General features: G+C 36.0%; 1 protein-coding gene across 2 annotated transcripts in view; it reads right to left on the bottom strand.

Moving 5' to 3' along the window:
- Positions 1 to 16,681, bottom strand: part of LOC143234138 (cell adhesion molecule Dscam1-like) — a 99,602-nt gene that overhangs the window by 68,767 nt on the left and 14,154 nt on the right. For both annotated transcript variants that reach the window (XR_013018525.1, XM_076471238.1), the window contains exon 2: positions 14,538 to 14,852. Coding sequence is in view for 1 of the 2 variants with exons in the window: in XM_076471238.1 (XP_076327353.1) it covers positions 14,538 to 14,852 (315 nt within the window). In the remaining variant the exon portion in view is untranslated. The remainder of the gene's footprint in view (positions 1 to 14,537; positions 14,853 to 16,681) is intronic.

The following is a 16,681-nucleotide window of genomic DNA, read 5'->3' as shown; positions in this document are numbered from 1 at the left end:
CACTTATCGTTGTTAAACTCCGTGTTGCATCAAATATCTTCACAGGCTTGCACATTTCTGTTTTTGCTCCTGTAGTATATTTATTTGAACTAACTAACACCTCTAATATTTGTATTTATTTGAAACTCCGGTTTTCATTTCTCACATCCAATAGTAGTTGGAAGAAGAAATATTCGTAGATGATAGTGGCAAATCACATCCAAGGATTGAAAATTACTATTAGGAAGCTAGAATGATACGAATATAGAAAAAAAAATAACATCGAACGTAGATAAGTCAAAGGTCAGTGTGTTCCAAAATGGGAGAAAAATTAAATAACTGAAATAAAAGAATCAAGAAACTAAGGTTGTAAATAACTAAAAATAATTAATATATAAATAAAGGTAGTGTACTATAGGAGCATAAAACATAGGATTGTGCAAAATAGTGTAACATGGAGTTTAACAAAAAATTAGTACGAAATATCCAGAGAAAAAGATTTATTGGATGGACCAACAATGATGTGTGTGATGAAAAAGACGAAAATGGTTGAAAATTTGGAAAGAAAAGATATATGATGGTGATACTGAGAGTTGATAACAATGCATCGAAATATGTGTCACTTGTAAAAGGAATATTTGATAATCGGATTACTGGGATGAAGAGAATTTGGAAAAATGTTATTGGAAATAACGAAAATCCAAAATAAGGATAGCCAAACATGTTCCTCAGATGTACAAAGAAGAGTGCATAACAAACGAAAATCCAAAACATAGATAGCCAAACATGTTCCTCAGATGTACAAAGAAGAGTGTATAACAAACGAAAATCCAAAACAAAGATAGCCAAACATGTTCCTCAGATGTACAAAGAAGAGTGCATAACAAACGAAAATCCAAAACATAGATAGCCAAACATGTTCCTCAGATGTACAAAGAAGAGTGTATAACAAACGAAAATCCAAAACAAAGATAGCCAAACATGTTCCTCAGACGTACAAAGAAGAATGCATAACAGCATTAAGACAAAATATCCTTGGAGGTCATTGAAAGCACAAGAGCAGGACAATTGATCAGAAAGAAAGCATGTAAGTGAGAAAATACAAAACCAAACCGAAGAAAGAATGCACAAGATAATAAAACAGTGCGTTTGAGAAATGTTTATGGAAGCTAAGCAATCAATATACTGTAAAAAATATATAAAAGCTAAAAGATGAAATTAGTCGTTCTGTGTATTTGAGAATTAAAGAAAACAAAAGTATTGAAATATGGGCAAGGCTAAGAAGTGGTAATGTCCACATAGAGGAAATGGAAAAACTAAGAAAAATGAAAATGTTGAAGAAGTAAAACCGAACATATCCTGAAGTGTGAGGGAATATAAAGTTTGTTTGTTTTCAATTTTGCGCAAACCTACCAAAGGTCCGTCCCTAATTTAGCGGTGTAAGACTAAAGAGAAGGCAGCTAGTCATCACTACCCAAAACTAACTCTTGAGCTACTCTTTTGTTGTTGTTTTTTTTAATTTCGCACAAACCCACTCTAGGGCTATCTGCGCTAGTCGTCCCTAATTTGGCAGTGTAAGACTAGAGGGAAGGCAGCTGATAATCACCACCCACCGCCAACTCTTGGGGCTACTCTTTTACCAACGAATGGTGAGACTCACCGTCACATTATAACGTCCCCACGGCTAAAAGGGCGAGCATGTTTGGTGTGACGGAGATTCGAACCCACGACGCTCAGATTACGAGTCGAACATTTTAACCCACCTGGCCATGCCGGGTCGTTTTATTTAAGTTTCATAAAATATGAAAAACAAGAAAGAATCCTTAATATCGCAATACTTGAAATTCTTTAAGGCAAAATTAAAGTAAGTTAGCACATAAGACCTTGTTTTTTTATTAGCTATATTTTCATGCGCCATCAATACCAAGCGTGGTGTGCTCGCATACCCAATTCAGTTTTACTACTCATCAGGATCTTATCAGGATTTTTACCAGCGTGCCCTCAAATTGCAATTATTTTAGGCAGGATTGGAGATTATTAATCTTTGAGACCCTGGACAGGAACAAATAAATCCATCGAAAGGGTTTAATCTTATGAGTTCGAAACTGTTATTAGATTTACAATCAGTCAAAATATGATGGAACTATGAACTGAATGTTTGTACTTGAAAAACTCAGAGCCATTCTACGCGCCACTATGCCGCGGCTAAAAATATTATTTAGTAAAGGGGTGAACTGCTACTAGATGTCACTAGTTGGATTTATTTTCTCTCATTTCCAAGTCAATGTATTTTACAGTGAAAAGGAAAATCTGATCAAAGAAGAAAAAAATATGAATTAAGCTGATTAGATGATATAAAAGGTTCTAAATTTATGAAAAATCTTAAATGATGCAATTTTATTAGTTACATAAAATGTTTAAGTCTACTTTAGCGTGATTCTAGTAAATCTATAAAGTTCATTTCTTAAGCCTAATTGTGGGAAAATGATTAATAGGTTTCGTTTGAAAGGGTTCCTTCATTATCAAAATTTATCATAATAAACTGAGATAAAGGATATTGTGTAGTGCAAAAACGGACACACCCATTTTATATAAGAGTTAATATTTAGTTGTTTCATGTTTCTTCACTATGAAGGGCAGTGACATTTAAATTAATCTAAAATTTTCATTGAATTTTCTTCAAATTAAGTAAGATGGCCAATGCGTATTCACTAATAATTTAAATGAAGCTGATGCAACAGATAAACAGACGTGATGCCGTGCCATCAGGTCTGTATAAAGAACCGTGTTATTTACAAACGTTAATACACACAATTTTAACTTTAATGTCTTATAAGACAATAGAAATGCTACGCATCTCCCTGATCTTTTAAATGTCCTACTCCTACAATTGTTTGAAATGTACATCGTTGTTGTCACGTCAAGTGCCACCCTTTGGCTCAGGTTGCGGCTAACAATTATTGTGATTCTCTGCTTCAAATATTTCACGTCATTTAAATGATAAACATATCTCAAGTATTTGATGTATCCTCCAATATAAAAAATTCAATGTGTACCGAAACTCGATTTCTAGCATTGTAGGTATGCAGATATACAACTATACCACTGGGAGGGGCCCGGCATGGCCAAGCGTGTTAAGACGTGCGACTCGTAATCTGAGGGTCGCGGGTTCGCATCCCCTTGCGCCAAACATGCTCGCCCTTTCAGCCGTGGGGCGTTATAATGTTACAGTCAATCCCACTGTTTGTTGGTAAAACAGTAGCACAAGAGTTGGCGGTGGGTGGTGATGAGTAGCTGCCTTCCCTCTTGTCTTACACTGTTAAATTAGGGACGGCTAGCACAGATAGCCCTCGAGTAGCTTTGTGCGAAATTTAAAAAAAACACTGGGAGGGGTGGGGCCTATTCATTTTTTGAGAAAAGGGTTTAGTTTGGTTTGAATTTGGCCAAAATTACTCGAGAGATCTCTGCACTTAGCTACTCGTTACCAACGAATAGTATGATTGGTCATCACTTTGTAATGCTTCTACGACTGAAAAGGCGAGAATATTCGTTGAAAAGGCTCATCCCCCTACCAGACCTGCAGATTACATGGTAAAAGGGATAACAGTGTATTATAAATACGTAGTCGGGTTGCGCATTTCCCGCTAAAATCACATCCGTAATGGCATGTTTTGTAAATTCGTGATCGCAAGGACAACAATAACATAATTTTCTCCGATTCATGTCTTGTTGATGAAAACTCAGTGAACAACATAAGATCCTGTTGGTCTATCATCTCTCTCTTTATCTGATCCTTGGTCTCAAGTTCTTGCATTGCAGTGACTTTTACTTAGGACGACTATCAGCGGTAGCAATTCATTTCACGGCTGACGTCATGCATCTTCTATTCGAAGTGCTGGTTCAGTTATTTCTGCGCCATGAACCATTCGCAGAATTCCACAAGGTTTAATTTAAGTTTTTCAACTTTTGAGACATGTGCATCTCGTAGAGACATGAAGCGAGTTATTTTTTAATCAGGAAGATGTCGCTTGTTTTGAGTTACAGTTTATTGTTCAGTAGAACTTACCTGAAGAACCTGTCAAACAAAACGTTAGGTGTCGAATTAAAGGAAAATAACGAATCTAGTGTTATAACGTCATTTATGATTGTTATATCTTTTATACCACAATAACTACAGTAACTGAATAACGTAGTTTGATTTATTACTGCTTCTCACGCTTGCTGAAAGGTCCTCATTCATCGAAGCAAAAGAATTTGCAATTCTATTATGATAGACTACAGAACTGGTTTCGTGAAACTTGGCGAGCAAACATTGGTGAAACAAAGGAATAGAAGTTCTCAAATTAAATCCTCTTTAAGCATCCCACTCACCAAACCCAGGAGCCAAACACAATACGTCAATCTCTTTTACCACCAGGCTCTCAATGAGAAGTCTGAAGGCTAAAATCCCTGTTTTGATACCTGTGGTTGGCACAGCACAGGTAGTCCATTGTGTAGATTTGTACTTAAAAGCAAGACAAGCGAGGAAAATTGTTAATGGTATACAAACCAACTAATCTAATAAAAGGAAAAAAAATCAGTTGAACACAAGCATGACTACGAAACATGAAGGTGGTGCGCAAATTTCGAATCCCCCCTGTTTATTTGCTTTAATAATTCAGAACGTGATATAAAAAATATTGTATTTTATTTTCTAAACAAAACAATTTGTGGTGGTTTTATGCTTTCAGGGAAGAACACAATTCTGTTGGATGTTGATGAAGTCTATGAAAAAGTAAACTGCACGTGAGTAAAATATTAATGTCTTTCGGTTTTATTACGTAACTGGGAATAAATCATAAACTACACATATAATTTGCAAACGTTCATATTTATACACAACAAAACAAGGATAAACGTTTCTTCATATCATGAAATATGCAAAAAAACGCGGAGGTTTGAAAGTGTTGTAACTCGATGATAATTCAAAATACATTTTTGTATTAGATTTCATCAAAAAATACCCTTACAAAAATGTGTTATAGGCTGCTGTAGTTCAGTCTGACGAAAGAAAATCCTCTATAATGGTCAGGTGGATTAAGGCGTTCGACTCGTAATCTGAGGGCCGCGGGCTCGAATCACCGTCGCACCAAACATGCTCGCCCTTTCAGCCATAGGGGCGTTATAACGTTACGTTAAATCCCATTATTCATTGGTAAAAGAGTAGCCCAAGAGTTGGCGGTGGGTGATTATGACTAGCTAGCTGCCTTCCTTCTAATTTTACACTGCTAAATTAGGAACGGATAGTGCAGATAGCCCTTGAGTAGCTTTGTGTCTTAACAGATCGTCTCCAGGTGTATCGGCGGTAAGTTTCTGAACTTACAATGCTAAAATCCGAGGTTCGGTTATATCCTCTGAAGTGGAAAGAGCACAGATAGCCCTTTGTGAAGGTTTGTGATAAAAGTAAAAAAAACAACTTAGCAGTTCAATATACGTTTACGTATATCTTACGTATGATAGTTTATTTATGTTTAAGCTTAATGTTAATTAACTTTTACATGTAAAGCAATAAGGTAAAAAATAACAGTCGTATCACAAATATGGCAACAAACACCTGTACTGGTGTATAAAGCTTGATAACAGATAAAAGTATCATTTCAACTAAGTCTTTGGATTGTAAGCTCAACTTCCCTGATGAGATGTAGTAATAAGAAAAAGCACTTGACAACATTAATCAACACTCAACGTTGAGTAAACAAAGGATGGTGTTTGTTTAGAAATATTACATAATAAATATTACTTTAGTTTAATAGTTTACAGATCTGGTGCATTAAATAATGGTTACATTAATAAAGAAAACAACACCATACATAAACTAAAGTGTTTTTAATTAATAATATTGTGTACGCTTTCTTTGAACTGCTAAATGGACGCTGGATGCTCATGTGGTAGAGCTCTGAATTTCGAAGGTTACAAGACGGGTTTGAATTCGTGCCATACAACAAAATATTTTTAACTATTTTACCTTTGGGTGCTTTATAAGTGTGACAGTCAATTCGTTAGTGCACATACTGGCAGGGTGCTGCTTGTTTAAAATTAGGGTTGACAGCAGATAGTGCTAATAGTTTTACGAGAAGTTGTTGTTTGTTATGAAGTACAAAGTTGCGAAATGGTCTATTTGCCATTGGGGGAGGACGTTTTAAGAGAAATGCCAATAAAAATGTTAATTGGTAAAATAATAGTCCAAGAGTTGCCAGTGACCTTTCCTGTAGTCTTACACTGCTAAATTAGGGACAGCTGCCGCAGATAGCCCTCGAGTAGCTTTGTGCAAAATACAGAAAAAACAACAAACAAACACCACCACCTACTACCAAATCTTGAACTACTCCTTTATCAAAGAAAAGTGGGATTTGACGATACATTATAACACTCCCATGGTCAAAAGAGCAAACATGTTCGGTGAAAAAAATTCAAAATCTGCGATTCAAGCGCCCTAACCACTTGACCCTCAAAAATAAACTTGAAGGTTTATAACACTAGAAACCATGTTTTGATATTCTTCATTGGAACAGCACAGATAGTTCATTGTGTAAATTTGCGCCTAACAACAAGATAAACAAGCATCGAGAGGCTTAGAACGACATCTGTCGGTTGCAGGTAACTAACGTAATAAAGCTTTCTCACAAGTGATTTTTAATTAAAACAAATATAATTTTCTTTTGTTTTAATTTCTTTTGCTTGAATACTTACGTCCATAAATTAAAAACTATAGACATTGACATATCTTACAAATAAAATTACAACATACAGTGATAATACAATATTGGAGAGATAGTGTCAGTATGGATACGAGCGTGTGTAAAGAGTGTAAGACAGTGGTTGAAAATGATCTATAAACCCATACAAGGATGTCATTCACATATGTAAAGACTGGAAAACAATCTAGAAATCCGTATAAGGATGTCATGCACATGTGTAGAAACTGAAAGACATAGTAGTTGTGAACAACCTACTAACCCATACAGATATACCAAACTTTCTGGCATATTTTCAAGGATATTTCCACCATCGATCAAAGTCTAGGCAGCAACTTCTGAGTAATAAATATCCATACTGGTGGAGCAGCGATGCTGATAAAGCCTAGAAAGCATTAAATGCAACCAATGCTCGGTACATGTGGATAAAATATGACCCAACTCAGGCAGATGACGCAAGAACTGCACAAAATAGAACTGTAGTCTCTACCAGCAAGTAACTATTAAAGCATGAGACATAAAATGTGCGGCTAGGCTAATTTCACAAAACGTCAATGTTAGTTTGGCTTGGTTTGTTTTGAATTTCACGCAAAGCTACACGAGGGCTATCTGCACTAGCCGTCCCTAATTTAGCAATGTAAGACTAAAGGGAAGGCAGCAGCTAGTCATCACCACCCACCACCAACTCATGGCTTACTCTTTTACCAACGAATAGTGGGATTGGCCGTCACTTTATAACGCCCCCACGGCTGAGAGGGCGAACAAGTTTGGTGTGACGGAGATTTGAGCCCGCGACCCTCGGATTACGAGTCGAGTGCCTAAACCACTTGGTCATGCCGGGCCGTCAATATTAGTCAATTAGGACAAAGACAAAGACTACGACAGCCTTTATCCTAATTATCTTTAGATTGGACGAGATACAGAGAGCCATAAATATATCTAAAGATGGATCTCCGGGTCCAGGTGATGTAAGAGTATACATCTTTGAAAAAGTTAATTTGGTAAAGTTAATGTGAGAGTATCGGTTTAGTTGGCCAACAGTCAACATTCTGAGATGTGAACTGGTACCTATCACATCCTTGTCCAAGACCACAAAGGACAAATTTCGACTTAAAGGCAATCGACTCGTGATTACAAAACGTCGTTGACGAGATCCCAGAGTAAGTTGTAGCCATAAAGCTTTCCTAGCAGATCGAGCCACTGCTACCACGGTCATTAAGTGATTATCGTAACGGACGAGAGACCTAGATTAACGCTGCTAGAAAGAATTGATGCAGCCGTCATAGTCACGCGTTACTTGTCTTGTCAAGATGGCGAGGTGCGAGACGTTTACTAAATTATGTTTTATAGTGACGTTCTTCTCAGCTATTTGTTGCTGATATCCAGATGAAAGGAAATAATATTATGTAAAAGGAGTATAGTCTCTTAAAAGACTCAGATTAGATAACGGAAAGTTCAAAACTTCGTGATAGGTTTACTACAAACAATTACTTTGTTCCAAACATTTCATGAACTGTAACTGTTGTTGTCAATCTTTTAAAAAAACCTTCAGTTTCTCTTCAGTTTCTTTTTCTCGAGCAACTGGAAATAATTTCTCTTCTTTTCACCGAACATGTTCGCTCTTTTGACAAAAGAAGCGTTATAATGTGCCGTCAAATCCCACTGGTCTTTGATAAAAGAGTAGTTCAAGAGTTGGAAGCGGGTGGTGGTGTTTGTTTGTTTGTTTTTGTATTTCTTGCAAAGCTATACGATGGCTATCATAACCTAAATCAGACGATTTATAGACATAGGAATTTTGATTCAGTGTAAGTTCGTAGTTTAATAAACAAACACAATATTTTAGTAGCAATTCTTTAGAGGTTTCCATTATCCATGCAATTAGCTTTAAAAGTGATTGGTACAGTCATGGTACGAATCGATTACTTATATTTTAACTGAATCGACCAGTCATGGTCACTGTGTTCATAAAATCTTTATATTTATATGTTTCTCCAGGGGTACAGTGGTAAGTATACAGACTTACAATGGTAAAATCATAGGTTCGATTCGCTGCAGTAGACATAGCAGATAGACCAATATGGCTTTGTTTTAAAAACAACCAAATCCTAGTTACATACCTTATTAATTTTTAATATTTTTATATTGTCTTATATAAAGCATAAACATAAGAGAAATATCAGAGCAACCAGTTAGATCCTTGTGTTTAAGAGGAAAATATTGCTAAGTGTTTCCAGCAATTAGAAGACAAAAAATATACATGTTTAATCTATTACTGAATGGTTCAGCAAAAATCTCAAAATATAACAATGATAGGGGAAAATGACCGGAAATTAAGGCAAACAGATGAAGAAGAGATAAAATGTTGAATCTAATTATGATAAATTTATATTTTGTTTGTTATATCAGAAATAAACAGAAGTTGGTTGGTACATTAAATAAAACGATTTTGGAGTCTCACCATCTCGTTACAGCCCGTGTATCCATGGCCAGTAATGTTTTACATGACGACCGTGCATTTTGGTAATAGCTTTACAATGTAGTTTTCATTGCAAAGGGCCCCATCGTAAGACTTATGCCTAAAGCACCCTCATCCTCCCCTGTAGACTTTCCATAAGCCATCTAGTATATGTGTATGATGGCTTCTCAGTGACTGTTTCAGCAATCTAATCGTACAGAAATCCATGGGTTAATTTTATATGGAAGGTCATAAACACATGTTTATTTTTTTAAGAACTTCAGGTATGCACAGTTTGAACTAACACCTCATAGAAACGACTTATTTACTTATAATTTGTGTTGTTTCTCCAATCAGAAATCCCTCTTGCCTACGTTTCGTGTGTTTGTGTGTTTTTCTTATAGCAAAGCCACATCAGACTATCTGCTCAGCCCACCAAGGGGAACCGAACCTACGTTTCGTATTGTTTCCTGGGGCACGTAAACGGCTTTTGCCAATGACATTTACAAGTCTTTGCAGCTGAGGTACGACGTAATCTGAGGGTTGCTGGTTCGAATCCCCGTCGCATCAAACATGCTCACCCTTTCAACAAGTGGCACTATAATGTGACGGTCAATCCCACTATTCATTGGTAAAAGAGTAGTCTAAGAGTTGACGGTGAGTGGTGATGACTAGCTGCCTTCCCTCTAGTCTTACACTGCTAAGTTAGAGACGGCTAGTGCAGATAGCCCTCGTGTAACTTTGCGCAAAATTATAAAAACAAACAAACAAACAATTCCTTATTGGCTTTTTAGCAACTGCTTTACAGTAAAAACAACATAACATAGAGAGCAACTTGACCGTAGCCTTATCGTGATATAATATCACACAAATTATCGTATCGGTCAGTAAATCGTGGTTTGCCAGCATAAAGCGTTATACAATAATAATTGATATATAGTACTGACTCGCATAAATAGCTCTTCGACCGAGGTTTTTGTGTTGCATACCCAGCAGATCTGATGAGCTATGGAACTGAGCGAAAAGCTTCGTCTTCTGTGGTGTGCAGCGCCCAGACGCGGTCAAGATGCATATTGTTCTTATCAGCAGAAAGATTTTCAGAAAATTACTGTCACTCTTATTAATCACTATTTTTTTTTCTAATCTTAATGATGAAAACCATTTTTAAATTAAATGCATAATTTAAATATTATTATTTCACTCCGAATAGTTCCACTGATTATGCACGATTATGTGTGTAGTTGTTTGTTTTTGAATTTCGCGCAAAGCTACTCGAGGGTTATCTGCGCTAACCCCCCTAATTTAGCTGTGTGAGACTAGAGGGAAGGTAACTAGTCATCACCACCTACCGCCAAACTGTCGGGCTACTCTTTTACCAACGAATAGTGGGATTGGCCGTTACATTATAACGCCCCCACGTCTGAAAGGTCGAGCATATTTGGTGTAACGGGGATTCGAACCCGCGACCCTCACATTACGAGTCAAGTGTCTTAACCACCTGACCATACCGGGCCTGCGTGTATTTGCATCAGTTCTGTTAATATTTGTTTCTTTTATTTTTTTTTCTTCACTTGTAACAGATATGTGTGTTTTCCAGCATAAATTCTAAGACTTACGATTTCATGATTAAAGCTGCTGGTACGTAATTACACGTTGGACATCCTTTCTATAGATGTTTTTCATAATGTGTTCTAATCTACATACGTATTTTTTATAACTCTTTATAGAAAATTCTATAAAAAGTTTTGCAATTTCTCTAGAAATTGATACACATATCTTATGTAAATCTACAGATTAGTTTCATATTTTTTTCTTTTAAATTTCCAACGAAACTTTTTCGACTTTTTCTACAAATTTCATCTGTTGTATTTACAGAAACTCTATATAATATATCAGCTTATTTGACGACAAAATAGTACCATTATCAAGACTTGGTCAACGTTAATATTTCTAAGCCCAGGTAGATTAACCACCAGAGACAAATAAATATATCTGTAAAATTGTACCAAATTAAGCTTCCACTTATTTACCCTCATCTTAACTACAACTTTAACCTTTCTTGCCTTTGTCATATTTGGATAAACTTAATTTTTCAACCCTCGAAAGAGGGTTAATATTTCTTCTATTTTGCTTTACCAGTCACAGCGGTTTCAACTTTCTTTCATCTTTCTGACAGAAATATTCCGCCACTTTTTCCTTCCATCATTAGTCAAATACCAGAACAAATGGATTATAATCTTTACTCAAAAGAGTTACCAGTAACGAAACCACGTAAACATTACAGCGTCACAAGTTGTTTGTGTCAGTATATATCTCCAATATGTTTGGAAACAAAATAATTTATAGCTTGGACGTTTTGGAACAAAATAACTCATACCTTGGACCCTGTACTATTAATAATAATTTCTGATAAAATTAAACTACCTACAAAGACTAAAAGTAAAACTTAACCCAATGAACAATGTAAGAACTAAATATAAGAATGCACGTTTTGGAACAAAATAATTCATACTTTTGGACCCTATATTATTAATAATGATTTCTGATAAAATTAAACTACCTACAAATACTAAAAGTAAAACTTAACCCAATGAACAATGTAAAAACTAAATATAAGAATGCACTGTCATAAAGCAAAAACATAATGATAAGGTAGCATTGATCCATCAGTTGGGTACCCTCTCTGTAATCGATACTTTCAGCTATAACCCCACGATTCTTAGACAGTATGGGTGTTACACAAACAGAAAGCGGTAGTCTTAAAAACCACTTTACAAATTAAATTTTCAAGACGACTGATGACCATGACATTAACGTGTGTTCATTTAATAATATGAATCAATACGTTCTCTGAAGAAAAGAAGAAAAAATCATTTTTTACCAAGTTTGTCTGGTTGATATTAACAGCTCTGACACTATAGTTTAGAAAGTAGTTCACCATTTTGTAAAATACAGAGAAATACAACACATCCAATTGTTCTTGTACCTAAACATTTTCTAACACAGAGCAGATGGCAATTTGAATGTTATTTAACCTTCCTAAATCTATCTTTTACAGTCTGAACAATAGGCCCTGCATGGCCAGGTGGTTAAGGCACTTGACTCGTAATATGAGGGTTGCGGGTTCGAATCTCCGTTACACCAAACATGCTCGCCCTTCCAGCCGTAGGGGCGTTGGTAAAAGAGTAGCCCAAGAGTTGGCGGTGGGTGGTGATGACTAGTTGCTTTCCCTCTTGTCTTTCAGTGCAAAATTAGGAACGGCTAGCGCAGATATTTGCGCGAAATTCGAAAACAAACAAGCTGAACGACAGAAACTAAACGAAATGTTTTTGTTCAAGATATAGAAAAAAGCAATAGAAAAAACTGGTATAATAGTGATACCTACAAAACATTCACAACTTGTTTTCCTTTCAAGAAAAAACAGCTGAATTTCGTCTTCCTCCAACTGGAGTGAATTAACCACATATGTTTATTGTCAATTAACGCTACATGTTTAACATATGTCAACCCTACCTGTTTGTTGAAAGTTAACCCTACATGTTTATCGTAAGTTAACCCTAGTTGTTTGTTGAAGTTAACCCTACACGTGTATCGTAAGTTAACGCTATATGTTGTTGTAAGTTAACCCTCTATGCTTATCGTAAGTTAACCCTAAATGTTATTGCCCATTCTCGTATACTTCCTGTCAGTGCCATTTGCTTCCTATCATTTGTGATCACCCAAAGCTCTTCTGTTCCGACTTCAATTTTATATCAAACTGTTTGCCAGCTTTCTCCCAATTCTTCAGGCAAACTTATTTTTTCTGCCTATTTTTTATTTCTTCCCAAGCTGGCCTTGATTCTGTTAACACTGATAATCTGCCAGTTCTAACTCATCTAATAATACTGATATCACTAATTTTCGGTTACCCTGTTTTACTGTCTATTGGATCGTCCAAGAGAGCTTTGTCAATCAATGAATGTTATTTTATCTTCATAATCTCTGTTACCTCTGTTACCCACGAAAAGATAACACCTCTTGACAATACGCAGTGACTAACTTAACATTAATGAATATCTTCTCTATTTGCTGATGACGTGACTGTTTGAAATAATTCTATCGTTGCAAATGACATTCACATAATTTTAAGTAAATTAGAAATCTGACGTAAAGTTTATCATGCCATAAATAAACGTGTAAAAACTCGATAAAAGAACTGAAATGTCATAATTACACGTCTATTTTTAAAGTTTTTTTGTTTTTGTTTTGTTTTGTTTTAATTTCGCGCAAACCTACACGAGGGCTATATGCGATAGCCGCCCCTAATTTAGCAATGTAAAACTAGAGGGAAGGCAGCTAGCCATCACCGCCCACCACCAACTCTTGGGCTACTCTTTTACCAACGAATAGTGGGAATGAACGTCACATTATAACGCCCACACGACTGAAGGGGCGAGCATGTTTGGTGGGACAGGGATTCGAACCCGCAACCCTCGGACTACGAGTCGAACGTCTTAACCCACCTGGGCATGCCAGGCCTATTTTTAAAGTCCAATCTGTCAAATCAGTCAAGTTCTTATGATTTGCCCAGGGCTCCAACTCAAAGTAGACAAAACGTGTGCATCAAATCCCAAGTAAAGTAAATAAATAAATTATGTAAATAGGCACAAAATGATCGGAGAAAATAATATTTATAAAAATTTGTAAAGTCTTGTCCATCCTGTGATAAAATGTAGATGTCCAATACAGCTATTTCCAGTTAAAAACGTTAATGAACGACACATTCGAATCGTTTTTCGTGGCCACAAGAGGTCTTATACATATACTTCGTTTGCTTCAGAAATTCGGTTGAGAAGCAACGCAAGAAATACCTACGTTAGAAGATTATACTGAAGGGAAGTTAGGTTACTTGTCAACAGTTATCGGCAACATTTTAACTACTTTCATTGAATAATGGTATTTGACCGTCTCTCTTATAACGCACCCATGGCTCTAAATTGAAAGAGCGTTTCTGCGTCAACGATACGGGAATAACAGTCTGGCGCGCTATCCACTGGGCCAGGCCCAGCCCTATACGGCTACGTAGGTCAGTATACGAGTACCGTAAACAATTAAACCTGTTTCATCTTTCCTTTTAAATGCATAATATGTCAAATTTATATAATTCTTTGTTGTCTTTATTTGTCATATTAATCAAGTTAAATTCTCTTTAACAATTTTGGATCTGTAATCGTTGATAACAAATAAAAAATATTGTCAATTTCTTAAACAAAACATAAGCTTTTTTTATGAAAATTATGGTGTTTCTGTACATTAACAAGTAAATAATACATTTCTCCTACCCCCAAATAGATACATATAGAAGTCAAAATCAAACTTAAACTACTTGCCTGCTAAAACGTGAATGTCTCTGCTTGCTATCTTTCCCACGGAGTTGGACAGTACACACCTGTATGTGGTAGCGTGGATATCCTGACGGTAATCCTTTGCTATAAACGGTGGGAAAACGAGCGTGCCATCCGGCCTAACGCTCCTGAGTCCCGTAATATTCGTTACACGCGCACCATCATGCGTTTCCCAGTTTACGGTGATTGGTAAAGGTTCTCCTGACGCGGAACAAGGAATAACGGTCCCGTTGGAGTTGTAGAAATCCACCCGATATGGAGGCTCCATTACAAACCTCAGAGCTGGCTTGTTGTTTTCACCTGTAAAATAACGTACAACGAACATATTGCAAAACTGTAACGAATTTTAGTTAATCTATGTATATATATATAAATATATAACTTGTGCATATTTTATTTCATTCGCATAATAATTTCTTACAATGTCATAATATTAATAAACGGACAAACCCTTTCATTACCAGATATTTTTCTTTTTGAAACTAACAATAAAAGTGCTGAATATCCAGCCAGCTGTGAGAGGCTTCAGTTTACAAACACACTTTTTTGATACACGAACCACAACAAATTAGCACATGGAGCAATAACATTGAAAACCATTTACTTCGAGGCACTCTTTAAAATAAACTTGATGGAATTTACGGAATGTAATCCTAGAAATGGGTGAGTACAATACCACATCAACGATTTCAGGACACGTGCTACAGTAACTCTTTAATCCTAAAAATGGGTGAGTATAATATGACAACAACGGTTTCAGGACACGTGCTACAGTAACTCTTTAATCCTAGAAATGGGTGAGTACAATACCACATCAACGGTTTCAGGACACGTACTACAGTAACTCTTTAATCCTAGAAATGGATGAGTATAATATGACAACAACGGTTTCAGGACACGTGCTACAGTAACTCTTTAATCCTAGAAATGGGTGAGTACAATACCACATCAACCTTTTCAGGACACGTGCTACAGTAACTCTTTAATCCTAGAAATGGATGAGTATAATATGACAACAACGGTTTCAGGGCACGTGCTACAGAAACTCTTTAATACTGGAAGTGGTCGAGTGTAGAGTATAATATCACAAGGCTTAATACTGTATCAGTATTTATACAATAAAATATAATGCGTGTGTCTGTGTGTGCATGGGAAATTCAAAGTGTACACTTTCATTAGAATAAGAAAAAACATACTTTGGGTTTATAATACGTACAGTAACATACTCTTCCGAAGTTGCTTCATAGATAATTGCTTATACTACAGTATTGATTATTCCTTCACTTTGATATATATTTGTATACGTCGCTAGGCGTTACAAAAATGAGATCTCGCGCGGTTTGTGGATTGCTGAGTTTTGTTTGAACATTTCGTGAACAGTTTTTGAACAAACAATTATTTATAAGCCAGGACTACTTAGTTGTGCGCCAAACTTTTGCACCACAAAATGCCTGCGTACAATATACATTTGGTAAAATATTTTTGTGGTATAACGCCAACATTTAAATACTTACAGATTAAAGACAAACGTAGCTACGTATGTTATCTTAGATGAGCTTGAGGTCTGATTTTTCTTTAGATCTTTCTAACAACGGACTCAGCCTCTACTTAAAAGCTCGTGTCCTTGAAGTGGCGGGGTGTTATTACACTTGTTAGATAGGGCAGCCTCCCAACCATTACCACTTCAGGCTGAATGATTTGATTCTTACTGGCACAGCACGACGTTCGATGAAGCTGAATTTTTTACAATAGAAAGCGCTTTTTTTTTCTAATTTAATCCGCATTATAGTTCTTTCACTTAGTCATGTTCTTTGCAGCAAAATGTTTTAAAAACTTCTGTGATGTAAAACGGTACAAGAAGGGGGGGGGGAGATTAAGCAAAGTATCACTCCATACAATTGTTTTATATGTTTTTTGTGTTATATTGAAGAGACACTACAATGTTACTGGTATATCATTCAGCAAATTAGGTATGTATACAAGCAACATACAAAGTGTATAAAGAATACACTTTCACATATGTAGTTGTTTTTAATTTATTTATAATATATACGTTTATCTAAATATTGCAGACGAAATATCTGAATTTAAAACTTGCAAGAAACACGCGAACTCGTCTATTTTTATTT

This window comes from Tachypleus tridentatus, chromosome 12, assembly GCF_004210375.1.
Source record: "Tachypleus tridentatus isolate NWPU-2018 chromosome 12, ASM421037v1, whole genome shotgun sequence".
In the NCBI taxonomy this organism is placed as follows: domain Eukaryota; kingdom Metazoa; phylum Arthropoda; class Merostomata; order Xiphosura; family Limulidae; genus Tachypleus; species Tachypleus tridentatus.
Note: the sequence above shows the minus strand (reverse complement) of the source record. Positions and strands in the feature narration are given on the sequence as shown.